This window comes from Acomys minous (assembly GCF_964271855.1).
Source record: "Acomys minous genome assembly, chromosome: 16".
Lineage (NCBI taxonomy): Eukaryota > Metazoa > Chordata > Mammalia > Rodentia > Muridae > Acomys > Acomys minous.
Window position 1 is genome coordinate 71,771,285 of NC_140498.1, and position 26,466 is coordinate 71,797,750.

General features: G+C 56.9%; 2 protein-coding genes across 3 annotated transcripts; one reads left to right on the top strand and one right to left on the bottom strand.

Moving 5' to 3' along the window:
• The first annotated feature begins 2,806 nt into the window (after nucleotides 1–2,806).
• On the top strand, nucleotides 2,807–8,156 carry GNB2 (G protein subunit beta 2). 2 transcript variants are annotated; one of them, XM_084763453.1, is made up of 10 exons: nucleotides 2,807–2,968; nucleotides 5,305–5,450; nucleotides 5,865–5,903; nucleotides 6,018–6,124; nucleotides 6,387–6,450; nucleotides 6,534–6,696; nucleotides 6,810–6,876; nucleotides 7,064–7,265; nucleotides 7,374–7,590; nucleotides 7,672–8,156. In XM_084763453.1, exons 2-10 carry the CDS (start codon nucleotides 5,394–5,396, stop codon nucleotides 7,776–7,778), a joined length of 1,023 nt encoding a protein of 340 aa, XP_084619579.1. In that variant the 5' UTR covers nucleotides 2,807–2,968; nucleotides 5,305–5,393; the 3' UTR covers nucleotides 7,779–8,156. The 2 variants fall into 2 exon arrangements, with proteins under 2 accessions (XP_084619579.1, XP_084619580.1); XM_084763454.1 differs by lacking the exon at nucleotides 2,807–2,968 and adding an exon at nucleotides 5,018–5,173.
• Nucleotides 8,157–10,335: 2,179 nt separating this feature from the next.
• On the bottom strand, nucleotides 10,336–25,808 carry GIGYF1 (GRB10 interacting GYF protein 1). Its single transcript, XM_084763452.1, has 27 exons — nucleotides 25,656–25,808; nucleotides 18,417–18,646; nucleotides 17,580–17,714; nucleotides 17,211–17,319; nucleotides 16,986–17,115; nucleotides 16,791–16,886; nucleotides 16,570–16,681; nucleotides 16,340–16,448; nucleotides 16,051–16,091; nucleotides 15,745–15,909; nucleotides 15,270–15,523; nucleotides 15,074–15,182; nucleotides 14,026–14,160; nucleotides 13,780–13,880; nucleotides 13,466–13,637; nucleotides 13,191–13,357; nucleotides 12,971–13,071; nucleotides 12,773–12,892; nucleotides 12,535–12,635; nucleotides 12,311–12,393; nucleotides 12,091–12,237; nucleotides 11,785–12,009; nucleotides 11,419–11,609; nucleotides 11,162–11,322; nucleotides 10,891–11,078; nucleotides 10,693–10,822; nucleotides 10,336–10,592 (listed from the first exon to the last, which is right to left on the bottom strand). The coding sequence occupies exons 4-27, from the start codon at nucleotides 17,243–17,245 to the stop codon at nucleotides 10,540–10,542; spliced, it is 3,126 nt and encodes a 1,041-aa protein (XP_084619578.1). The 5' UTR covers nucleotides 17,246–17,319; nucleotides 17,580–17,714; nucleotides 18,417–18,646; nucleotides 25,656–25,808; the 3' UTR covers nucleotides 10,336–10,539.
• Nucleotides 25,809–26,466: the final 658 nt, after the last annotated feature.

Below are 26,466 nucleotides of genomic sequence, written 5' to 3' on the forward strand. Positions count from 1 at the left end.
ATTCTCTCAATAAACCCAGAGTCCACTAACTGGCTCGGCCGGCCTGCCAGTGAGTTGCTGTCATCTTCTGTCTCCTATTGCAATTTGCTCTCTCAGTGCTCGGTTCAGGCTTGTGCCCGCACACCTGACATCTTGTTGTGAGTGCTAGAGATCTGAGCTCAGGTCCCCGTGCTTTTTTTTTTACAGACAGCACCATCTTCTCAGGGCCCCCCCCCCAACCCACTTAATTCTCCAGGCACTCTCAAAGACCAGTTGAATCTTCCCAGTGTGCAGACCTGGCATCTGTCCAACGGCAGGCTGAATATCCGCATTTGGCTACGCACGGACAGTGGTGTGTCGGCGTCAGCTTGTGCCAGCTCATACCAGCTCGGGAGAGCCCATTGTCCGTCTCACTCCCTAACTGCTTATCCAGTGAATTGATGTGGATTGTAAGAACCTGAAATCAGCCTCCAGTCGGCCCCTTCCCTCTCCCTATAGACACTCACTACGGGAGCTGGTAAAATGGCTCCATGTGCAAGTGCTTGCTGTACAAGCACAGGGACTTAACTTTGAATACCACGTTAAAAAAAAAAAAGCCAAATGAGACAGCGCATACCTACAACCCCTTGTACTTTGAGGAAATCGAAGTAAAACTATCTGTATGGTCCTTTCCAAATTCTAATGTTGATTCTATTATCTATATAAGTCAGAGAATTCGTAAGTGTGCACACTCGACATGGATTTAAAAAAATGCTGACTGAGTAGTGTTGCTGCTGTTGTTTTGTTTTTGTGTGTCTGTGTGCTTTTAAGACAGGGTGTTGCTGTGTAGGTCTGGATTTACATGTGTGGGCTACCATACCTGATGCCTAGGAGGTTTAAGTGGGCAGAAGTGGATGGCATTTTCCTCAATTACTCTGAACTTTAATTCCTTTAAGGTTTGTTTTATGTGTAAGAATACTTTGCCTGTGTGTGTGTGTGTGTGTGTGTGTGTGTGTGTGTGTGTGTGTGTATTGCATGTGTACCTGGTGCACCAGAAGAGGGCATTTAATTCCCTGGAACTGGACGTACTGAAGGTTATGAGCCACAGTATGGGCCTGGCAACTGACCCCAGGCCCCTTTGAAGAGAAGTTAAGTATTCTTAGCTGCTGAACCTTCTCTCCAGCTCCTACTTTAATTTTTGTGACAAGATCTCTCACTGAACCTAGAATTCCTTGACTGAGCTCGACTGGCTGGCTGGTAAGCCCTAGGGGATTTTTTCTGTTCCTGCCTTGCAAGCATTGGGGCTATAGGCATGACCACTGCCCCTGGATTTTTTTTTTTTTTAACTTGGTTTTCAAGGATCAAACTCACGTCATCATGTTTACATAACAAGTACTGAACTGTCTCCCAGGCACCCCTTCTCACACATTTTTTTTTTCTTGAGACAAGGTCTCATGTAGCCCAGGCTGGCCTCCAACTAACTCAATATGTAGGTGAAGATGAATGTAAACTCCCCCGCCCTTCTGTGTAACCACCCTGGCTGTCCTGGACTTATTTTGTAGACCAGGCTGGCCTCGAACTCACAGAGATCCTCCTGCCTCTGCCTTCCGAGTGCTGAGATTAAGGGCGTGCGCCACCACAGCCGGCTGAATGTGGAGTCTTAATTCATCTGTTTCCATAAATGTAATCCACCACAGTTTATTTTGAATACTATGTTTTGATCTCCTAAACTCTGAGGACTGTCCGAAGGCCACAAGACAACTCGAACCTTCCCAAAACATTTCCATAATCTTTAGAGGTCAGTCCCCCAACAGTGCAGGAGACTAACTTTCAACGTACTCCTTTATCAGCTGTGGAAATCCCAGGCTCACTCTCACATCGCACTCCTTTGGTGTGGGTGCTTCACGGGCGTAGTTTCCTTCAAAATGGTTGCACAGTGAGGTTATTGAAGATGCCTGAGATCATACCTCAACTCTGCAGCCCGAGTCCGTAGGCAGCATCGTGACGATTAATTACCAAAAGTAGAGGCTGGATATGTGGTTCTGTTGGTGGAGTGTTTGCCTAGCACGCACGAAGCTCTAAATTCCACCTCGCATAAATCAGGCGCGGCGGTGCGTAGCTGTAATCCCAGCACTTGGTAGGTGCAAGTAGGAGGGTTTGATCAGGGTAGTCCTGAGCTATGCAGTGGGCTCATTAATTCTATGTCACAAGACAATAAATCGATAAATATAAACTGTTATTGCAGCGGTATGAGGCCTAGTCTAGGTGGCCTGCAAACCGCCCCACCCCGCAACGCCCCCAGGGCTGCGCTGAAGAACTGTTTGGATGAAATTCCCTCTAATTTGCATTTTTCTGGGTTTCCAGCGGTCACCAAGTGCTGTCTTTTTCTGCCCGGCTGTTCTGAACTGGTTTGGACTCCTCTAGCTCCGCCTCCGGGAGAGGGCGTGGCCTCACCCAGAGGGGGCGTGACCAAACCCAGAACTGGGCCTTCTTGCCTCCAGTCTGGAGCCGCCCAATCTTGGGGGGTGGGGGGAGGAAAATTGAAGGAGGTCGGTCACGTGACCGGAGAGGGGTTTTTTTTTTTTTTTTTTTTTTCACCCTCCCTTATGCCTATACCACCTCTCCTGTCCCTAGGGAGGATGCCTTGCTCCTTTTCAGGACGTAAACTACTTAATGTGGCCCTCGATGAGTTGGAAAAACGTGAAATTGTGCTTTTTTTGGTGACTGAGCCCGCTTTTGCCCCTGGAGTAGTGCTTTCGCGTCTGGACTCCCCCCCCCTCCACACACTTGGGTAGTTGGTCTCGCCCAGCCTGGCCCTGGGCGCGGCGGCGACGGCCGCGTCACTGGCGGGCGGGATCCCTCCGCTCTGGGGAGAGCAGCGCTGGACGGTTGAGTTGGGGTGACTGAGGAAATCCATCCGCGTCGCCGCCGCTGCCGCCTCCGCCGCGGAGGAAGACAGGACCTCCCGCGCTCCTCCAAGCGACCCCTTGGCAGAGTCCCACCACCTCAGGTACCTCCGCTGACAAAAGGAGTCCTCATCTCCCCCAGCCCCAAATTCCCACGGGTGTGTGTGTGTGTGTGGCAGGGGGAAACCTCCGTTCCTTCCGTCTCCCGGGTTTGGCTCTTGGGAAACGGACGTAACTCCCCAGACCTCCCCTCCCTTCCTCTGGCCCGGTCGTCTCTAAACCCGGAAGGGGAACCGGGGCGGGGGGGACCCTCGGCTTCAATAATGCATGCGCTCCTTGCAGTATCAGTGGCAATTTTTTTTGACCCTAGACCCCCCCCCCAGCCCCGCCCCGCCTGCCTCTTGCTCCCTTAATAGCTGGGGGGCTAAATTCCGGGTTTCTACTAGGTCCTGTCCCGCCCCCTTTCCCCACCGCCACCCTGCTGCCTGCCCCTGGGTAGCAACCCTCGTGCCCACTCGTTTCCCACCCTTGCTTGCATTAGCCTTGCAGAAGTCCAGAATCCTCGGAGATCCAGCCAAGGCCTCAAGGCCACCCTTGCCTCCGTCTCCACCCTAACTGTCCCCTTGATTTGGTCTCTGGCATTGTTTTTTTCAGTCGCCAACCCTAAACTGGAGACCTCGGCACCTTTTGACAAATCCTTACCCCCAAGTCTAGCACCTAGTCGCCCGCGTCCCCTTCGCCCAGCTTTCTTTTGGGCAAAATGGAGGTCCTGGGAACTGGAGGGCCTTGGCCCACTCACTGCACTTCGCAGCAGCACGGCACCAGCCTGTGTCTTCCAGCTGCCAGAGATCTGAGGACCCTCCCTTGTCTCCTCTCGCACCTGCGGAGGTGGTGGCACCCCCCCTTTTTGGTTTGGGGGCTATGGTTGCTTTATCCTTAGAATCTAGGAGCTGCTGAGGGAGCCTTAGAGGGTATTGGGGAATCTTAGGGCTGGGAGCATGGCCCGCGACCCAGTGCCTTCTTTCTGGCTGGCCTGTTTTCCTTCTGCCCCAGGCTTGTTGTCTTTGCGGTCAGACCTGGGCTGCTGGCAGCTGGAAGGAAGGGGCTTTTGTCCACAGCTGGAGTGGAATGGTAGCTGTGTCGCTGCCCCCTCCCACCTCATTTTGAAGGGGCATCCCCTGGCACTGGCGCAGAAAGCTGAACTTACAGAGGGGAAATATCTCCGGGGAAGAGGAACGCCCAGGGCCTGGGGGAAGTGGGAGCTGGGTGGGGGACGCCTGGGTCGCCAGAGTGCGGTGTGCACGGCCCGATCGCACAGGTGTCCCGAGGAAGGCAGGACGTCGGAGGCTGGAGCAGTGCCAGCTAGGCCTCGGGGGCTCCTGGGCACAGAGCTGGGCTCTTGGGTCGCCTAGGGGCATCGGGCCGAGCCGCCTGGGGCCGCTCGCCCGCGCCTGGGAGAGAACAGCTCCGCGCCCCGGGGCCAGGGCCCTCTCTTCGGAGCCCTAATTACTTCTGAGCAGCTCCCGCGGGCTTTGTGCGGGCGCGGCGGGGCGGGCGACCTCGGTGCTGAAGGGAGCAGGCTGCTTTGGGGATGGGGTGGGGGAGTTGCCTTCCCTGCTACTCTCGCTCAGACCAGCGGCTAATGGGGTGCAGCCGGCCCGGAATGGGGATTATCCCGGGTTGAGCCGTCCCGAACCTATTAGTGTTCAATCGGCTTTCCCCAAATCCTGTAAACAGCCACCCTGGCCTGTTCTGGGGGAAGAGGCGGGAGACTAGGTCGGGCGGGGGCGATGGGGGCCGGGGGTGGGGTCACCCACCCTACAGGTCTCTGCCGCGGATGCGGTTGCCTTGGCAACGAGGCTAGGGTGGGGGCACTTCACCAATGAGGTGCTCTCAGTCCGGGTGACGGTTGCCTAGGCAACCCCACGAACAGCCTAGCTTCTCCCCTCAGCACCCCCCCCCATCACCACCTCTGTCTTAGCTGGGGGTGTGTGTGGAGGGTGTGCGGTGTGTGGGGGGTGAATTTAAAGAGGCACCGCCCCTTTTTAAAATTAGGTGCTGGGAGGGCGGCGCCTTGTGCGGGCTGGGGCGGACGCCAGGTCTGTTTTCGAAGGGACTGCCCCCCACCCCCCTCCTCAGTTCCTGCCGCCCTAGTGTCCCGCCCGGGCTGCTGTCCGAGGGAGGGGTTTCCCCTGCTCTTCCTCTTACACTTCCCACTCCGTTTCCGGGGGCCCGGGGAGGAAGATTGGGGAAGTCGTCTGTTCCTTGGCAACGTCTCTCCGGTGCCGGAGACCCCGAACCTGCCCTGGGTACAGCGTCCTCTGCTCCCCCTGCCCAGCTGACCCCTTCCGGGCCGCCCGCTTCCACCCCGCCTTTCCCTTCTGCTTCCCGGGCGGGCGGTCTTGGGGCCTGACGTCAGCCTTACATCTCCCCCTCCCAGGCCTCGGGCCAGCGGCCAGGAGCTGCCTCCCCCAGCCCCCGTCCCGCGGCCCCCAGCCGCCCCCAACCCCGCCCCACGGGCCCGGCGCCATGAGTGAGCTGGAGCAACTGAGACAGGAGGCCGAGCAGCTCCGGAACCAGATCCGGGTGAGGGCCTGGAGGCTGTGATGGGGAGGCCAAGCCCGACCAGGCGGGGCTTCCTTTTGACCTGAGTGGAGAGGGTTGTTTGTGGCCGGTGTGTGTGTGTGTGTGTGTGTGTGTGTGTGTGTGTGTGTGTGTGTGTGTGTGTGTGTGTGTGTGTGTGTGTGTGTGTGTGTGTGTGTGTGTGTGTGTGTGTGTGTGTGTGTGTGTGTGTGTGTGTGTGTGTGTGTGTGTGTGTGTGTGTGTGTCTGTGTGTGTGTGTGTCTGTGTGTGTGTGTGTATGCGAGAGGAGAAAGGGGATCCTAGTCTCCAAATGTGTCCATCTCATCTGCCCATCCCTCTGCCTGTTTTCTTTACTCTTTCTTCGCCTCCCTGCCCCCTTCTCTCCTTCCCCGCTCTTGTACTGCCCATCTCTCACAGGACGCCAGAAAAGCATGCGGGGATTCCACATTGACCCAGGTGAGGTGACTTGCAGAACCGCCTTGGGGCACAGAAGGGGGGGGGGGTCGGGCTTGGGTGGCTTTCTGCTTCGTGGGTCTCTCCTGTGCCACCTCAGTCTCTCCGTTGTTCCAGATCACAGCTGGGCTGGACCCAGTGGGGAGAATTCAGATGAGAACACGGAGGACTCTCCGTGGACACCTGGCAAAAATCTATGCCATGCACTGGGGGACAGACTCAAGGTGTGTGGGTGGCCCGTGCCTTAGTGTCCCTAGGTTCTGGGGGTGATTTTATATAACGGCTGAAGAGTGGGGATGAGGACCCTCAGGCCTGGTGGGGCAAACCTTTGTCAGTAAGTTTGGGAAGACTGAGTCCCAGGGTCCCTAGGGGTCATACTGACTTGGGGGACTGTCTCTGAAGAGCTTCTCTGGATGGGAAGGGATAGGGGGACCCGTGTCTTCCGTACCCTGACCAGTCTGCCTTCTCCCTGCCGCTGCCCACCAGGCTGCTGGTCAGCGCCTCCCAGGATGGAAAGCTCATCATCTGGGACAGCTACACCACCAACAAGGTAAAGTTGGCATCCAGAGAGGGTGGGACAGGGCCGCCACTCCCTGGCTTGACTCTGACTGTAGGGGTACCGTTCTCCTCTAGGTCCACGCCATCCCTCTGCGCTCCTCCTGGGTCATGACCTGTGCCTACGCCCCCTCAGGGAACTTTGTGGCCTGTGGGGGTTTGGACAACATCTGCTCCATCTATAGCCTCAAGACCCGAGAGGGCAATGTCAGGGTCAGCAGGGAGTTGCCTGGCCACACTGGTGAGTGGTGTCTGAGAGAGGGGGCGTTGAGGGCGGGGCAAGGACATGGGGCGGGGCAGGGAGGGAATGCACCGCCCTCCCTGAACCACCTGACCACAACCTCCTTTCCCAAGGGTACCTTTCATGCTGCCGCTTCCTGGATGACAACCAAATCATCACCAGCTCTGGGGATACCACCTGGTGAGGCTCTGCCCGGCTGGGTTCCCTGCATTTGGGTGGTCCAGAACCCAGCAGGTGGCACCTAGTCTTCCTCTCTGAGTAGGGGGTCAAGTGGCTCCCTTTCCAGAGCGCCCTGTCAGGGCGGTGTTGAGTGTGGTAGGAGAGCCAGGGACTCTGTCCTGTTCATTCCTTCTTGTTGCCTCTCCAGTGCCCTGTGGGACATTGAGACAGGCCAGCAGACGGTGGGTTTTGCTGGACACAGTGGGGATGTAATGTCCCTGTCACTGGCCCCCGATGGCCGCACCTTTGTGTCAGGTGCCTGTGACGCCTCCATCAAGCTGTGGGATGTCCGGGATTCCATGTGCCGACAGACATTCATAGGTCATGAATCGGACATCAATGCTGTGGCTGTAAGTCCAGGAGCATGGTCCCCGTCCCCCCCCCTCGCACCCCCCCCCCCTCCATGTTCCTGGCCTTGCTTGCCCTGTATCTTACTGTCTCTGGCCCAAATCTTGCAGTTCTTCCCCAATGGCTATGCCTTCACCACGGGATCAGATGACGCCACATGCCGCCTGTTTGACCTGCGGGCCGATCAGGAGCTGCTCATGTATTCCCATGACAACATCATCTGCGGCATCACCTCGGTTGCCTTCTCGCGCAGCGGCCGGCTGCTGCTTGCTGGCTATGACGACTTCAACTGCAACATCTGGGATGCCATGAAGGGTGACCGTGCAGGTGAGGCCTTGCTTGCTGGGCCCCAAAGGCCGAGGTGGGAAACGTGGACCAGATTGGTTCTTACATCCTTCTCTTTCCTAGGTGTCCTCGCTGGCCACGACAACCGTGTGAGCTGCCTTGGGGTCACAGATGATGGGATGGCTGTGGCCACAGGCTCCTGGGACTCCTTCCTCAAGATCTGGAACTAATCCCCCCACCCCAGATGGGCCCAGGCAGGGAGCAGCCCTGCCCATGCCCACACTACAGGCCCGGAGCTTTGGGGCTGGGTACACATGCCAAGCCTCCCTTCCCTGGGCTACAGGGCCTTGGGTTCCTGCTCCCATACCCAGGTTTGGTTCCTCCCGGGGAGGGGGGCCCCCACTGTGGAGATGAAAGTCGGGGATGGAATGGGGAAGAGGAAGGGCAAGCAAGCCCTAACCCTTCGCTGCCCTGGGGCCAGGGCCCCACCCCTCTGGAGGGCCAGAGGCAAGAGGTGGAAACTCCAGGGGCTGGCTTTTTTTAACTGGTTTTATTTTAATTTTTATTATATTTTCAGTTTTTCCATAAAGGAACCACTTCCAACTCTGTATCTAGTCTACTTGTTTGATGTCCTTTTCCCTGCCCAGAAAGCAGGCAGTGGTGAGGCTCCTCCCATTCTCGCTCTACATATGGCTGAGGCCAGCAGTTCCCCACCCAGCTGTGCCCTTGCCCCAGCTTAGTACCACAAAAAGCAGAGGTGGGCCAGGAGAACACACCAAGTTTTATTGGGAATATTTACAAGAGCAGGTATTAGGGAAATCACACAGGGTAAAGGGAAGGGTAAACTGGGACACACAGGTCACCTACACTACCCTGAACCCCAAGAGGGGGGTGGAGCAGCTAGGGCCTGGTAAGACTGGGATGGGGAGGAAAGGATTCAGATGGGGCGGGATGTCTGAGTCCCTGGGCTAGGGGCTCAGGGCTTGTAAACATTGACCACTCTCAGAGGGGATGGGGTGGGAGAGGGCTCCCCCTACACTTCCTCACAGGGTTAAGGCCTCTCCAGGCTCATGGGCCCCCAAGTTCAAAGTCTCTTTAGCTGGGGGAGGGGTAGGAAGAGACAAGTGTCCCCCCTTCCCCTGCATTGGCTGTGGCAGGGGCAGGGTGGGTTACATTCAGTCACAACAGGAGTCTCTCCCACCCCTCCAACGCCACCGGAATGGCAAGAGGGAAGGGGAGCTGGGGGCCAGCAGCAGCAAGACATTTCCCCCTGGCCCATCACCCCCTTATTGCTTTAGAGAGAATATTGTCTTTTCACAGACGCTAACACTGTCAAAACCAGGGAGAAGCAGGTGGAGGGGCCCTTCCACCCAGAGCCAGCCTTACCCCAACACTGACCCAGTTGCCACTTTGGTGCAAAAAAAAAAAAAAAAAGAAAAGAAAGAAAGAAAGAAAGAAAAGAAAAGAAAAAGTGAAAACAAAAACAAAAGCCAAAGGTCATCTCCCTGGGGACAGATGGGAAAGAAGAACAGGCCGCTCCCCACTCCCCAGGGCAGAAAGGAGAAATACATTCATGGAGGGCAGGCAGTGGCGGTCTCGCCCTAATACTGCATCTGAGCAATGGGATCAATGGGAGATTTCACTAACAGAGTATATTAAAACAAAAACAAAAACAAAAACCAACCAGCGATGGAGACAAGTCCAGGCAGGGGCCTAGGAGTGAAGTCGGTGAGCAACAGGCAAGGCAGCCCCAGCTCAGGACACAGGATCTCTCCACCTCCAGCCTCACACCCACCCAACATGGACACACACGGAGGAGAGAGAGGGCTGCTCGCTCCTCTCCCATTTGGTCAATGGAGGGGTCAGGTGTGGTCGGCTTCCCACACAGCTGGCTGCAGGGGGGGACGACTCCCACGATGGCCCCACCACCACAGGTTCAGCCCCAAGCCACCTTTCAGTGCCCTTCCCTCACTCACAGGCAAGGACTCGGCCATAATGACGGGAGGAGGTGGTGTCCAGCTCCTGGAGGAAGGGCTATGTCCCTTCTCAGGGGGCGTGATGGGCTTGGGGGCCAGAGAATACATTCATGTGGCAAAGGCAGGGAGCTGGGCTTTCAGCGTCACACCCAGGCTGTCCCCGAAATGGCAGCAGTGGGGGCAGCCCCTCAGCAGCCTGAGGTCAGACCCTCCTTTGACAGGCTGGCACTGACAGGTCCTTCCTCAGCTCCCCTCAGCCCGTGTGGGAGGCTGTTTAGGGGGTCAAGGGAGAGGGAGCTGAGGCAGCTCGTCCAATTTGTGCAACGTTCCTCCCAAAGCAGCTGAAGCAAGGGGCAACTCTGGCCCTCTTACCAGGACACTTGCCACAGTAACTGCCACAGGGAGCTGTTCACAGCGGGTCCAGCGGGCAGGGCTTCTGGAGAGGGCCTCGCTGTGCAAACTGCCAGCACCCAGCTTCCAGTTACCCCAATGACCCACCTTCTGGGGGCAGCAGGGTCAGTGCAGCCTCAGGGGAGCCAGGCAGGACAGTTCCATGGGGCCCGGTGCCCACTGGCCCAAAATAACAGTGTGATTTTTTTTTTTCCTTTCAGCCTAACTTTTTTTTTCATTATTTTTCATATTTTTTCTAAAAAAAAAACAAAAACAAAAACAAAAAAAAACCCAAAACCGAAACCAAACCTCTGTGGACCTTCCAACGTCACACCCATTATCCCCAAAGGGGTGAAGGGTCTACAGTCTAGTTTTTGAATGACACTTTTGTCTCTCCTAACGTTTAAAATTAAAGAGAAAAAGAGAAGCCCCCTCCCCTATCTGTAAAGTGCCTCGTGGTGGGTGAGTTAAGGTGCATCGTGTGGTTTGTAACAAGTGCTGGGGACCCTGCCCCGCTCGATCCCTCCTCTGCTCCTTGCTGGGAGCCTGCAGGCTGGAGACCCAAGGGTCCATGCTGCCGCCGCCACCCAAGTCTTAAGCCCAGGGGGCTGGTAGGACAGGCTGGTCAGTAGTCATCCACGCTCTCGATCTCACCAGAAGGGCCGTGCAGGGAGTACCCTGAAGCCAGAGGAGAAGTGAGGATGAGCCCACCCAGGTCCCGTGTGGCCTGGGGGGAAGGGCGGCCGTGAGCAGAACTCCCCAGCCACACAACGCTTACCCAAGATGCTGGGGTCGGAGTGAAGCATCAGTGCCCGCCTCTTGGCCTTGCTGCCCTCCCCAGGGCCCAGTTTGGTGCTGTGGTTGGCCTGAAAGGCTGTCTGTAGGGAGGTGCTGCTCAGCCAGGCCTCCTAAGGCAAGAGAACAGAGTCAGGAGAGTCCTGGGCATCCTGCCTTCCCAAGTCCCACAAGACTCCACCTGCTGCTGCTGCTGCTGCTGCTGCTGCTGCTGCTGCCGCTGCTGGCTGGCTTTCTGCTTGGCCCTCCGCTCCAGGAACTGTTTGGCAAATTCTTTGGCTTCCAGCGTGTCCCCCAGGCAGGAACGAATGTAATCATGGACATCATAGGGGGACTCCACCTCCTTGAGGATCGCTACGGCCATGGGCACTATGCGGAGGGGACAGTCAGTCCTGCCAGACAGGTCTCAAGTCCCTAGTGCCAACATGGCCCCCCAAGGAGTGCCTCCATACCATCCAGGCTGCCCGTGGTGCTCAGGGTGTGCAGCATCTGCTCACACCACTGGGTGAAGCCATCCTGGGGCCGAGGGATGCCCTGTAGCAGCTTCAGCAACTTCTCCTCCTCTTCTGTCTTTTTGCGAACAGGTCGACCTGACAGGTGGCTGTATGAGTCGCTGAGGCGGGTGGGGAGGTAAAGGTCACAGATGAGCCCAGGAGCTCAGCATCCCTCCCTCCCTGGTAGGCCCCAGCTAAGCAGGCGTCTCACCCACCTGAGCGATGGGCTGCTCCGACTGTTCTTTAGGCCCAGGCTTCGGGCCAGGCTCCCGCCACTCTTGAGGCTGTCCTCCCAGAGTCCTAGGTTGCCACTGCTGCTGCCCCCACTCTTGTCTGGCCCGCCCCACAGTGGCCCAGCTTCAGACACCCACTGGTTCAGAGGGGCAGTGCCCAAGCCCCCAAGCTGCTGTGAACGGCAGGAAGTCAGAGAGCTTTACAATGGGACCCTGGATGTCTAGGCAGGAGGCTCATTTGGAAGTTAAGGAGAGGGGATGAGGTAAAGGCTTGGGAGAGGGGACCCCCCCCACCTCCCTTGTGATCCCAGAAGCTACACTGGAGGGGTTCCCTGGGCTGCTGCTCACCACTCGGTGGTTGGAGGCCTGAGCCCGCAGGGGCTCCCGGGGTGCAGGCTGCTTGTGTAGCTGCCGCTCACTTTCCATCTGCAGCTCAAGCAGGGTCTTCATGGATAGGCCCTGCTTGGATAGGCCAGCCCAGAGTGGGGGTGGGGAGCTGGGTGCAGGGGGCACAGGGACATTCGTTGCTTGCTGCTGCTGTAGCAGCTTTAGCAGCAGTTCCTGCTGCCGCACCTAGGTGGGGACATAATGGGTGAGGGTGGCCAGGTGGCCCCAGCAGCAGTCCAGCCCCCAGGAGACAGGTGGGACTTGAACCTGCTTGCGCCGGAAGAGCTCTTCCTCCTCTTGCCGGCGCTTCTGCTCCTCCTGCTGCTGCTGCTGCTGGCGGCGCTTCTCCTCTCGGCGTTTGCGCTCCTCCTCCTCCCGCTTGGCCCTGAGCTCCACTTCTCTGCGCTCTTGAAACTGAGGTGAGGAGGATGTTAGGGAGCTGGGAGGCTGTGGCACCCAGGCCTCGCCAGGTCAGCTTGCTACTTACTTTATGTTGCAGCTGGAGTTGTTCTAGAATTGGACCCTGAGTCGAAGAGTTAATTGGTATGTCCCAAAGACTGGCCTCACCACCTACAGGAGGGAAAGGCAGCTGCAGAGGCCCAGGCCCAGGCCCAAGAGACCACCCACAGATAGGAAGCAGAACCACTGTTAGTGGAGGTGGGGGGCAGGGGAGGGACCAGGAGGTGGCATGGGGGCAGGCTAGCCACTCACCTGACTGTGATGAAGCTGAGGTATGTAAGTCCCAGAGGGGGCCCGAATCTGGCACCGACAAGGACCGGCTCATCGTCGGGAGCAGGTTCTGGTCCCCACCTCTGAGAAACAAACCAAACCACTTGCTCTCAGGACACTGCACTCACTGGTAGTCTGCCCTCCTCCTCTCTATCTCACACCAGCCCACAGCTGCACGCACGCACGCACGCACGCACACACCCACACCCACACACCAGACCTGGGGGTTTTGAGAGCCTGGAGCTGCTGCAGGAACGTAGTGAGCTGCTGCTGCTGCGGCGGCGTCAGGTCCCCCATAGCTGCCTTTTCCCGGAGCGTCGCACACTGCGGGAGCTGGCGGCTACAGACATACTGGGCTCAGAGGTGGACCACCCAGACCCACTGCCTTGCCCACAGCAAGCCCCGAAGCTCCCCATACCTGCCGACCAGCTGCAGAAAGTGCTGGTGCTGCAGCTGCTGGTACAGGGCCGCCGCAGCCAGCTCCTGCTGCTTCTTCAACCGCTCCTGATCCATGTTCCCCTGCAGGAGGTCAGAGCATGCCTGTGTGAGTGTGCCCAGCAGGAGCACGCCCAGCACACGAGGTCCTGCTGCTGCCCCCACTGGCCTTCCCTGCAGCCTGCGGAGCAGACAGTGCTCACCAGCAGCGGGGGTGGCGAGGGCCCGGGGGCAAAGGGCACACGGCCCCACATCTTGATCACCTCTCCCAGAGGCTGGAAACCCTCATCGCAGCCCCTTTTCACTAGGAGTGACATGGAGAAGTAGCCGGCCTGGAACCACTCAGCCATCTCCTGGGTGGTGAAAGGGCCTGGCACAGGGTTGGAGAAGGGTTAGGAGGCAGCCATGGCACGGTCAGAGAGCACACTCAAGTCCGCCTGATCAAGGCAGTTCCCAGCAGCCTGCTACCCACCGCTACCTTGGATTTCCCCCTGTGGGTCCTTGTAGAACCACTTTCGGGCAGCGCCATGGCTGAGGGGAAGGGCAGTGGCGGCTGTGGAGTGGCGTAGGCCCTGGGTGTGCATGGCAGCGGTGAACTGCTCCTCCTCCAGGGAACTGTCCTGCAGCGAGGCCACCAGCTTCTCTGCCTCCTGGGAGTCCACAAAGAGAGGCCAGTCTGAGCCGCCTGAGGAGGCTGGGCTTCAGAGGGCAGGCCAGGGACCGTGTCAGGCAGATCGGGGACATGTGGGACCTGGAGCGGAGGTCCCCTGAGCATGCACAGGCATCCCAAACCTGCTGCAAGTGCTTCAAGCCTTCTTCATCTTCTAGGTCTCCAGGGGGGCCAGGAGGTGAGCCGACTCCGGGACTCAGAGACAGTCCCCTCATCTCATCCCCTGGGAGAAGAGATGTGAAGTAGAGAGGGACAGAGAGAAAAGGACAAGATGGCCCTGTACCTGCTAGGAGAACAGGCTCTTGCTACCACCCCACTTCAGTGCCACGCCCTGGCACTCCCTTTTGCAGCAGCTCCCGCCAGTCTACCTTCAGCCGGGGGAAGCTCTTTCTCCATTGCTTCATCGCCATCCTCATTTGTGGTCCAGAGAGGGCCCAAGGCAGGCAGTGACGATGGGGAGCTAGACTTCTCTGGAGGAGGCAATGGGGTCACCTCCTTCCCACCTGGAAGAAGCAGATGATTACCAGAACTCAAAAGCGAAGGGGATGCGGCTAAGGAGTTGCTCAGCGCACACTAACACGAGAACCGGAAGTGAAATTCCAACAATCTACACAAAAGCCACATGTGGTAGCTATGTCTGTAACCCCAGGTTCAATATGGAGACGTGGGAGGCAGAGACAGGACATTCTCCAGAGGCTTGTAAGCCTAGCTTGGTACAGAGACCCCACCTTAAACAAGATAAAAGGCAGGGGACTTACCTGTTCCCACGGCTGTCCTCTGACCTGCCCACATACACTGTGGCACATGCCTGCCGTGTGCATTTATACACATTACAATAAAAACAAAACCTGTGAGCTAGCACAAAGCTCCCATGGGCAGCTCCAAGACCTTGGGGAGGGAGTCTCTCCTTTCTAACTCTAACTCCCTAGCCATGTACGAAGCATGGATGCGAGAACTAAACACTAATGTGTGCTAAGCACACGGGTTCCCAGACACGCTCGGAAGATGTGCTAGGACCCACATGTGGGGAGGGGCTGTGTGGGCGCCTGCAGGCTCCACAGAGCTCCCAAGGGACTCCAAAGGTCATTCTGTTTACACCTGATAAAGGCCCCTCTCCGAGACCCCCACATGTACACACACATGCCACATATGTTGCAGGTTAGAGGACAACTTGGCAGAACTGGTTTTCCTTCCTTCTATCACGTGGGCCCAGAGATTGAACTCAGGCCGCAATGCTTGGCAGCAAACACTTTTCACCTGCCAAGTCCTCTCACCAGTCCTGACTTTACAGGGTACGGGGGACCTGTACTGGGTTCAGGCAGTCAGTTCCCAGGCTGGCAACACATCTCTCTGCCTATCTGCGCCAGCCCATGACTGTCAGGCCGCCTCCCTGCAAAGCGCTGAGGGCTCACCCACCTGCCTCAGGCCCCTCGCCATCCACTCCCTCTGAAGGCTCCTCTTCCTCTTCCTCCAGGCCCTGGAAATCCAGCTCCTGCTCCTCGGGAATAGGTTCCTTGGGACCCTTCTGTGGGGGAAAGGACAGAGTGGATGCAGTTCCAGGGCCACTGGGGGACAGCTTCCAGCAACCCCAATCAGTCCCTGAGATGGGTACCTTAAGAGGCAGGAAGGCCCCGGAGGCATCGAAAGTGCCCATCTCCTCCTCTTCATCATCCAGACACCACTCTGGGAGCCCATCTTTGTCGTCTTCAAAGCCATCAAGCCCCCGGCATCTCCGGAGGTGAGCGCTGCCTCCCCCAAGCCGCCCGTCCTCTTCACCACACCCTCCGCGCTCCCCTCGCAAATCAAAATCAAACTTGCGCCTCCGCTCCCCATGTTCCCGCCAGCCAGCAGAGCGGGGACCACCATCTGAAAGAGAAAGGTGTCCAAGGGGAAAGGAAAACAAAAGCAAAAGCAAAAACCAAAACCTAGTATCCAGCCAAACTAGAAGCTGCCTTCAACTAGCAGGACTTTCCCCGAGATTTTTTCATTCCAAACATGATCGGCCACCCCCTTCCCCAGTATCGGCTCTCTCCTTTAGCCTAGGTCAGCACAGGGGCAGCCCCTGAGCCCACCTTGCCCCATCTTACCAGGGCTGGTGGAACGCCAGCGATCACCATCTCGCCGCGGTCCCGCCCCAATTCTCCAGCTGCCGTCCTCTTCCTGTTCCTCTCGGAGTGAGCGCCAGTTCTCACTGTCTGAGCGCGCATGCTCCTTCCTCGGGCCAGCCCCTCCCTCCTCAAAGCCAGATCGTGCTGGCATGGGGGAGACAAACAGTAAGCAGGAAGAACCTCAAGACAGCATGTTCCTGTCTCTCTCCCACCCTCTACCTGGGAGCCCCACCTCAGTTGCCTCCCTACCCTACTGGCCCACACAGTCAGCACTTTCTTTCATACCTCCGTCCCTCCTTGCAGACTTCTCAAACCGCCTCTCACCTCTGTGGAAGAAAGGTGCTGGTCAAACACACAAACCATCTCCTCTGCGCTGAGGCAGGGACATCAGGGTGGGGATGATGCCCCCAACAGGGCCCCACACGAACAGAATGAAAAGGACAGGCAGGACGCAGAGGGCTTTCATCAGGGCTGGGCTGGTGGGTGTCTCTCATCTCTCTAAAGACACCCCAACTATCAGCTCAGCCCCCCACTTCTCTGTTCTGCCTGCAACCCTCCTTCTTTCCGTCCCCACCTGTCGTCCCAGCTCTGGCTTCGCTGGATCTCCCGGGGATTGCGTCCAAAGGCCCCATCACCTTCCTCAATGCTTCTTTGGTAAAAGCAGCTGTCGCCGCGGCCGCGGCCTGAAGGCAGAGAGGTCACATCTGGCTTTGGGATCTGCCAGTATCCCCCTATATCCTCAGCACCTCTCATTACAACTTTGCCCACCTCCTCCCCTAGAACACATGGGGAGTCACCCTCTACCTCGGCTCCGTGTGCTGCCCCTGCCACGGGAGGTGGCAGCCAAAGGGGGCCCAGCCCCTTTCCCCATCAGCCTCAGCACGGCCACACTGTTCACTGACAGGGAGAAGTTTCTCTGAGGAGGGAGCCAGGGACGGCAGTGAGGACCCATCACCCAGGCAGCCCCATCTTCCCAAGCCCAGCTCACCCTTCCCCACCCTAGGCCGATGTGGGCCCAGCCCCACCTGCTCCTCCTCAGTCAGAGGCTCTAGGGCCAGAGGCTGCAGTGGCTCCTCCTGTAACACCGCAGCAAACTCCTTGTCCTGTAGCTCCTCCGGGACCTGTGATGGGGCAGGAGGCCCAACACTAGAAACACTCAGAGGCAAGCCCACTGGTAAGGCAAATGGGCAATGCAGCTGTGCTTCACCGCTAAGCCTTACCTTGTTCTCTTTCACGTAGAGGGCCAGCATCTCCTCTCGCCCATAGCGGTAATCTGCCAGCTTGTATTTGGGCATGGCAGGAGATGGGGGCGGAGAGGCCACGCTGCCACCACTCGAAAGGGCCCTTAGCCTAGAACAGGCACAGGAAGATGGGAGGCAGAGGTCCACATGGCCCTTCCCCTTTGCCCCAGCCATTTCCCATCAGCCAGAGCTGGAGCAACCTACCACTCAGGCCCAAAGTTGAGTGTCTCTGCTGCCATCGTGGAGCTGGGATGCTTCTCAGAGGTTAAAGATGAGTGGAGGAGGGAGGACCAGGCGTGTACTGTCCACGTACCTGTAGGGCCACAGACAAGGCCATCAGTAAGCCTCTGTAGCTGTCACGGGGCCAGCACCTTGCAGGGCCAGTGACAGGCCTCCATCTAGATGGTGAGCTGCTCTGGCACTGGAGAAATCACCTACACCAGACACGTGATCACTCACACCCCAGCTAACCAAAGTCAAGTCAGGGTAGGGAGAGTCCTGGAGGAGTGAGGGAACAAGGAAGCCTCAACCCCTTCTGGCTCCGTGGGGCGCCCTCTGGTGGCCAACACTCACCTGACAGTCTTGCCTGGGGAAGCAAGGGCTCTCTCTTCTGGAAGGGGCTGGGCAGGGCTGAACCAGAATCCCCAAGCAACTAGCTAGAGTCTTCTTAGTAGTGCCTGGCAGAGACGTTCACATCTGGGAAAGGTCCTTAGGGAGAAGAGGAAGAAGAGGATGGTCACCCCAGTGAGTCAGATGGCCTCCCAACCTGTGGCCCACAGCTGCTGGGTACAGTGACTCGGGATAGATGTGCGGCGGTGGCCCTTGGTCAGTGGTGCTCTCAGCGGGTGGCTGAGGTAGGCAGCAGAGCAAAGACTACAGTGCCGGCTTTCAGCACCAAGGCATCAGGACCAGGCATGGTGGTGCCTGTGCTTGTCAGCCCAGTACTCAGGAGGCAGAGGCAGAGGCATTGCAAGTTCAAAGCCAACGTGGGACACATACTAAGACCTTGTTTCAGAAACAGTATGTGTAGCTCAGCTGGTGGTGGGCTTACTTATCATATGTGAAGCCCAAAGTTCTGTCCTCGACACCACAGAGACAAAGAGTGACAGCGCCTGCCTCTGATCCCAAACATTTGGGAGATGGAGACAGGGGGTTCAGAAATTTAAGGCCATTTCTGGCTACATACAAGTTCAGGGCCTGCCTGGACTACACGAGATCCTGTCTCCAAAAATAAAACACAAGGGTCACTTATGTTTTAGAGAGGACACGGTCCATTTTGGAGAGTAGCCCAAGAAACTTTGGAACCAGCTGACATCTCTAAAGCACCCCAGGCTGAACTCCTTCGCCCCCCCCCCCCCTCAGAGAAAAGGTCACAGTGCGGACAGGGATCTTGGGCAGCTGCTCCCTTACCATATGGGAAGAGGCAAGTTCAGTCTCTACGGCTGATGAGGCAGCAGTGGTGCCAGCAGGGGCAGGTTCCTTCAGGGGCCTGGGTAGGAGACTCTTAGGCGGGGGCTCATCCAGCAAGGGCGGAGTAGAGGAGGAAGGGCAGGCAGTGTCCAGGGGGTGTGCGTGGGTTCCTATTGCTGGCTGGACCAGTGTGCCTCTGCAGTCCCCATCCGTTGCAGGACACTAGGAGTCTAGAGGAAGGAAGATGAGTTTCCACCAGAGAAGCCTCAGAAAGAGGGTCTCCCCAAAGCTAAATCGAGACGCCATGGCAGACAATGGGGTGACCCAGAATTGCAGCACCTGGGAATCTACCTGTCAGTGCTTGGAGACACCTATGCCAGGGTGAGGCGGGTGTCTTCACTTTCTACACTCCCAGCCTGAGGGGACCTGGGACTAGGCGGCGCCTGAGGACACGATGCTAAGTAAAACAGCTGCAGTCTGGGCCGTGGGGATGTAGCTAAGCTGGCAGAGTGCTTGCCTAGCATACGCAAAGGCCTGGGTTTGACCGCAGCATTGCATAAATGCACCAGATGTGCTGGTGCACACCTGTAATCCTAGCACGCAGGTGGTAGGTGCGGAAGGATGAGAAGTTCAGCTCCACCGCTCCCAGCCCAAGGAGAAACAAAACAAAAAAGTCAAGTGGCTGTGGGGCTGGAGAGATGGCGCAGAGGTTAAGAGCACTGGCTGCTCTTCGAAAGGTCCTGAGTTCAATTCCCAGCAACCGCACAGTGGCTCACAGCCACCTGCAATGAGATCTAATGTCCTCTTCTGGCTTGCAGGCATACGCATAGGCAGAATACTGTATATATAATAAATAAATCGTAAAAAAAAAAAAAAAAAAAGGAAAGGGGCTGGAGATGTCCCTCAGCAGTCGGGCACTTGGCTAGCAGTGCCAACAGAGGGATCTGGTGCTGGAGAGGTGGCTCAGCAGTTGAGAGTGCTTGCTGCTCATCTAAAGGACCAGAGTTCAGTTCCCAGCACTGGGGGGGGGGGAAACGGGACAATAAACATAAGCTCTGCAGGATGATTCTCACAGAGGAGCCAGTGGTTGGGACAGGTCAAGAATCAAAGACCTGGGGTTTAGGTAGAGCTGGCAAACGCTGAATGGGTCCAGGGCTTCAGCTGGGCACAAGGGAAAGGTGTGGGCATATCAGTGGTGACGGCTGCACAATACTGTAAATGTATTAACACCATAGAACTGCACACCTAAAGAATGACTGGGGGGGGGGGGTGGCTGGAGAGATGGCTCAGAGGTTCAGAGCACTGGCTGCTGGTCCGAAGGTTCTGAGTTCAATTCCCAGCAACCACATGGTGGCTCACAACCATCTATAATGTGATCTGATGCCCTCTTCTGGCACACAGGAGTACTTGCAGACAGAACACTATATATAACAAATCTTAAAAACAAAACAAACCAAACAAACAAACAAACAAAACAAAACAAAACAAAAAAACCTAAGAAAACAGTGACCACAGTGGTAGATTTTACTTTTTGTTTTAGGGAATCCTTTTGCTGGGATTATAGGCATGCATTACCATGCCTGGCTTACATCAATCATTTTATTTTTATTTCTTAATTATGTGTATGTGTTTGGGCATGCTGTGTGTGTGTGTGTGATAATATGTGCCCTAATGTAGGTGTCCAGAGTCTAGAAGGTGTTGGCTGCCCTAGGGCTAGAGTTACAGGTGGCTGTGAGTCACCTGACATGGGGAACCAGAGTCAGGTCCTTGCAGAGTCCTGTGTGCACTTCCCAGCTGAGCCTTCTCTCCAGCCTCCTACAGCACTCAAAAAGCTAGAGTGAGCCTGGTGGTATAGGGTACGCTTAGCATATACAAGCTCTGAGCTCCAACCCTAATATTTATTTAAAACAAAAACAAGAAACGTTCTGTAGGGCAGGGTACAGGGCTCAGTCACAGAAGTGCTTGCTGCAAAGACGCCAGGACCTGAGTTCAAGCCCTCTTCCATTCACAAGGAAGGCAAGTGTTCCTGCCTATAACCCTGTCACCAGGGAGGTAGGAAGAGGAACATCCCTGGGGCTCGTTGGCCATTCGAGCTAGCCAAACTGGTGAACTCCAGGCTTTAGTGGACGGCTGGGGAGATAGCTCAGTGGGTAAAGTGCTTGCTGCACAAGCATGAGGACCCGGGTTCAGATCCCGAGGCCCCATATAAAGATAAACAGTATTCCTACAAGGAGACGGGAGGTGGAGACAGGAGGGTCTCTGGGAGCTCATGGACCAGTCAACCTGATGAATGAAGCCTCCAACCAAAGATCCTGTCTCAACCAAGGCAGAAGGACTAACACCCGAGGTTGTCCTTTGACCTCCATGTGTGTGCACACTCACATGTGCATATACACAAAGATTAAGAAAGCAACAAGATACACAACCAAAAATATACCAAATATCAACCTGCGGTCTTCACACACTCATTTGCACACGCTCATACACAAAGGCTTTAGGGGGGAAAAGCCATTGTGGGGACTAAATATTTCATATGCAAGCTTTCCCCCTTCCAAACAAAGCGCCCCATCTGGAACCTTCTCAGCTCCTGCTAGTAGATAAAGCATTGGTCTTGGCAGTGTGGGAAGGCTGCCCAGGAGGGGAGGTCAGAGGAGGTGCCCCACCCTCACCTTTTTTCATCCTCCCGCCCTTCGTGGAGCTGCCCTGGTTGGAAAGAGTAAGGAGAGGTGGGCTGCCGTACAGCGCAGCCTGGTGAGGGCACCTGCTGCCAAGCCCGAGGGAGCCAACTCTCACAAGTGACCCCCAGACCTCGTCGTGCATGCTAAGGAGCACACGTGTGTGCTGCCCCAACACACTAGGTGAGGGTGGGGTGTTGTTGTTGAATGCACTGACGGACACCCTTAATTTAAAAAGGGGTGGTGGAGAGGGAAGCATTGACAATGCGGAGCCACCGCAGAGGCAGGAGAAGGCCCCAGGGAAAGAATGAAGCTCTACGGCCTGCAAACCAGCCAGAGAAAAGGCCTAGTGCCAGGAACTGGGAGGCCCTGGGCTTCTTCCTCACGCTGAAGGGGCCCAGGAAGCAGCAGGCAGTCCACTGTGTGGTTTCTACCCATGCCACCAAGTAGGTCTCTGCCCTGCATGCTGCCTGAAGCCGAGGGCTTTTGGCTGCGGGAGACTCTCTGCTCCCTGAGGAATATGGACAGTGACTGCAGCCAGTTCAGGCAGAACAGAAGGGAGACCAGGGATGCTGCGGGCGACCTTACAATCCACAGGACAGCACAGCACAACAAGTATATGGCGGGCTGGGATGCGGCTCACTTGAGAATGCTTGCCGAGCTCGGACAAGGCCTTGGGTTCAATCCCCAGCACCCCATCAATCAGGCATGTGGCCAGGTGGAGACAGGGGGACTGAGATGCCGACAATGACAAAAGAGGGAACAGCAGCACTTAAAACAAGAAAAGCCACGCGCATGCTCCCATGACCCTCGCAGCAAGGAAAGGGTCCCCTCGTCACACTGTCCCCTGAGAAAATTCAAAGTCCTGGGGAAAAAAATAGATTAAAAAAGCAACAGCAGCTGGGCGTGGTGACGCACGCCTTTAATCCCAGCACTCAGGAGGCAGAGGCTGGCGGATCGATGTGAGTTCGAGGCCAGCCTGGTCTACAAAGTGAGTCCAGGACAGCCAAGGCCACACAGAGAAACCCTGTCTCAAAAAACAAACAAACAGATAAAAACAACAGCACCAGGCTGGTGAAATGATGCAGCCGAAAAAGGAGCTAGTGGCCAGGCCTGACGACTTGAGTTTGATGCTCAGGAGCCACATGGTGGAAGGAGACCCAACTCTTTCAAGCTAAGCTGTCCCCCTGATGCCCCGCCCCCCCCCACACCATAGGACATGTCTGTGCACATGCACACATGTGCGCACACACAATGTAATCTAAAACATGAAAGGAAAAAAAATCAAACTCTAAGTTTGCCCATTGCAACCCCTCAAAGCCAAGCATCAGCATCCCTTCCTAATGGCAAAAACCTGAGGGCGGTGGAGGTGAGGGCCGCATCCTTTCTCACCTCACCTTTTACTGGCTGCCAAGGCTAAGGATCTTTTTCCTCTCAGGCAAATTCCAGTTTGCCCCCCACCTTCTACCTCTGGTTTACACGGCCCCCTCCCCACAGTCTACCCTCAACTCTCCCAGCACACCTCACCTCTCTTGAGATTTTTAAAAGACTCGCCCCTGCTGGAGGAGCGGGCTGGGGCTGGCAGATTCTTAGAGGGACCTGGGCTGCTCCACTGGTGCTCCCAGCCTCCGCTGAGCTGCACACAACTGGGGGCAACGCTTCTTTCCTCTACCACCCCAAAACTTTGTTCCAACCTAAAGCAATGTAATTTGGCGACATCCTGTACCACTGTTAGCAGACTCAAAACCCCAAGTGCCCCAGAGTTGAGCAATCACCCAACCACTGAGTCTGTTGAAGGTAACCTTCCCAGGGTAGATGGACACACGGACACACACACACACACACACACACACACACACACACACACACACGTACACACCTTGCACGCACACAAGGAGGAGTGGCAAAAAGCCCCCATAAGCTGCAAGGCAGCAGTTACCCCTTGCTCTCCTCTGAGAGGCAGTGACAAACAACCCCAGCACTTGGCAATTGTGAATTGACTTCACAGTTTTCAAAGCATTTTCACGCTTTACCTCATTTGATCCCTTCTGCCAGCTTGCCTAGGTGGGGAGACTCCAGTACATAGAAAACAACGTTACAGCTGCCCTGACGGGGCACCCTAACACCCTCAACAACACCCAAGACTGACAGAGGCGTGTAAGGCGGCAGGAGCCATCCATCCTGAGTGCTCAGCCTCCCTGTGTGAGTCTGAAGCTGCTTGCGATTCCTTCTTAGACTTTGGGCTGATGTGTGGACGTCTCAGGTACCCGAGGCTAGCCCCAAATGCACGGCAACCCTCCTGCTTCCTGAATGTTTGGATGACAGGCTTGGGCGTCCAAGCCAAGATTTGTCTTAGAACTTTTGCTTTGCATGTGTGTATAGTGTGCATCTATGCACTTGAATTCACATGTGCACTTGCACACACACGTATACATGGAGCAAAGCCTAAGGTAGTGGTTGGGTGTCTGCAGTTGCTCTCTACCTTATTTACTAAGGCAGGGTCTCTCGCAGAGAGACTGTTTTGGCTAGTCTAGCTAGCCTTCTTGTAAAAGGGATTCCCTGGCCTCCTGGGACAGCTGGAGTGACAGGCGGGCCACTGTGGTCACCTACCATTCACGTGGCCCTTCGGTTTTTCGACACAGGGTTTCTCTGTGTAGCCTTGGCTGTCCTGGACTTGCTTTGTAGACCAGGTTAGCCTCAAACTCACAAGAGTTCCGACTGCCTCTGCCTCCCGAGTGCTGGGATTACAGGCGGGTGCCACCGTGCCTGGGTCAAACTCTCATCTTCATGCTTGCTCAAACTTTTGTGTCACCCTCTCTCACCTAAAGCTGAGATGTTTTTCCTTTTCTCTCTTTTTTTAAAATTATAATTGTATTGTGTGGGGGAGGGTTAGAGGACAATTTTGTGGAGTCTGCTCTCTAGTCCCACCCTGACGTGGGCTCCTGGTCAACAGGCTTGCAAACCAAGGGCCTTGACCAGCTGAGCCATCTCACGGATGAGCTGCGTGTCCCATCCCAATGCCAAACAGATGTAAAAGGCTAGGGTCAACTTGGGGAATCTCTTACTCACTCACTATCCCCACAAACCACTACACTGCACCCATTAGCTTGACAAAGCCAGTCAACGAAGATGAACACACTGTAAAATTTTACTAGGATCCCCATGTGGGACACTCCAACGCCCAGGCCTCTCAACCAATGGAGAGGAAGCAGAAAGCCAATTTCTCCCTCGAATCCTCCCCAAACTGGGGATACTAATGCATAGCCTGTGAAATAAAAGTTGAGCCGGGATGGAAGGTTGGCTGGCCTGGGGTTGCAAAGGGAATAGTCGGAAGGGTAGGTGTCAGACCAAACCAGACACTTAAGTGGTCCTAGATAGGTTGGGGGGCTTTGAGCAGAAAAGTGGCTTGCCAGCTTAGAGGGGCAATGGCAGCTGGGAAGGGGCTTTTCCCTCCCAAAGGGAAGCATTTTGAGCGGTGAGCAGGAAGGGGGGGGGGCGGTGGGTGGAGGAAAGATCTGGCCACCAAGTATTTATTTAGCATGTCCCAGGCATAGCACGGCAAGCTGCTTGGGAACTGTAGTAACTATTGGGCCTAAGGGATGGGGGTGGGAGGGCGGTCGGGGGTTGGGGGGGGGGGGGAGCGACGGAACACAGAAGGGTCTTTCAACTTGGAAAAAAAAAAAAAAGAAATTTAAGAAAAAGAATTCTAGGCAAACTGCGACCTGCCGCTGTCCCATCTAGCGGGGACATATGGACTGGGATGAGCCTGGTCTGGTGGTCAGGGATGCCCAACAGCCCCAAGCTCAGCCAGACAGGTGTCTCACGCGGCCGGACAACTGAGGAGGGAAGAGGGACCTCGATGACCAAGCACTTAGGTGGCCGCTTAAAACCGAGGTGAGGATCCAAGACGAGGTGCTCGGGCAGAATAAAGCTTCCATGTTGGCCAAAGTGCTGGAACCCTTGGATGTGCAACACCCCCCCCCCCCCCAGGCCCGGTTCGGCTACCAGAACCGAGCTGGGCACGTAGTGGGGGTGGGGGGGCCGGGAAGGGAGAGGGAAGAGGGGACACCGCCAAAAGGGGAGGTCGGGGCGCGCGCACACACACACCACACAGCAGAGAGGCCCGGCCCGAGCGGGACATTCTCGGGGAGCTTGGAGGGGGACCCCGGAGACGCGACCGTTACTTAGGGGGTGCGGGAAAGCGCGGGCCGGGAGGACGGCGTGCCCTTCAGGGAGGGGCGCCAGGTGCGCGGGGCGCGCGCGGACCGCCACCGTCCCCTCTCCCTCCTCGTCCTCCCGCCTGAGGAACAGAGAAGGGCAGCAGGGGCCTCTCCACCTCCCCCTCCCACTCCCGCCCGGACCGGAGACGGGGGAGACCAAGCCCAGGCCGCTCCGGGGAAGGAGGGAGGGGAGGGTCGGAGGGGAGGGCTGGCGCGCCGGCCACCGAGATGTTCAAGGAGGAGGGCCCGCGCGCGGTGGCGGCTCCGGCTTCTGCCCGCAAAGGCTCCCGGGCGGCCGCCGCTGGCGTCGGGGGCGGGCCTGCTCCGGTGCTCGCAGAGCTTACCGGGGGCGCGAGGTTCCCGGTCCCCCCGGGCGTTGGTGACCCGGGCGCGGTGGTGGCGGTGACGGGCGGGTGGCGCGCGGCGGGCCGGGACGGCAGCGGCAAAGGGGGGGGGGAGACTCGGGGGGGCGCTGGCGCTCCCGCGGCGGCCGCTCCTCTCTGTTTGTGTTTGTAGCAAGATGGCTGCCCGCCTTGTACCACGTGACACGGACGCGGGGCCGCCCCCTCCAACGCCACCGCGGCCGCGGCTCCCGCTGCCACCACGCTCTTGGACTCGGACCCGCCGGGACCCCACCACCACCCAGTGCACCCCGCAACCTAATGCAAGGTTTCCCCGACACACACACCCCAAGCCCGTGCACGTGACCCGGGGAGCACCCGCACACGCGCGTCACGTGACGTGGTGTCTGTGCAACCTGAGGCTTGGTAAAAGGGGGGCGGGGGTCCCCAGCTCCCCAGCCCTCTCCTGGCCAAGCCCCGCCTTCTCCAGGGAGCCCGTCTGGGTTAGAGGTGATAACACTCTCCAGGACAAGGTGGGATTTAAGGAAAAGCGTGACCGCGCAGTGATTTAGAAAGCGGGTCTGACTGAGGCTTTCTTTTGGATGGAAGACTTTTTCTGGTTGGCCGGGAAGTGGACGCAGGAGGGGCAGCTGTTCAAAGCCAGCCTGGGCTACAATGTAAGACCCTATGTTACCGAGCAATATAAGCATGCCCAGACAGGTACATCCTGCACTCCTGCGTTTAGGAGCAGTTTCTAGACCAGCCTGGGCTACCTGCCTGGTCTGAAAAAATAAACCAAAGAAAGTTGAAGGTG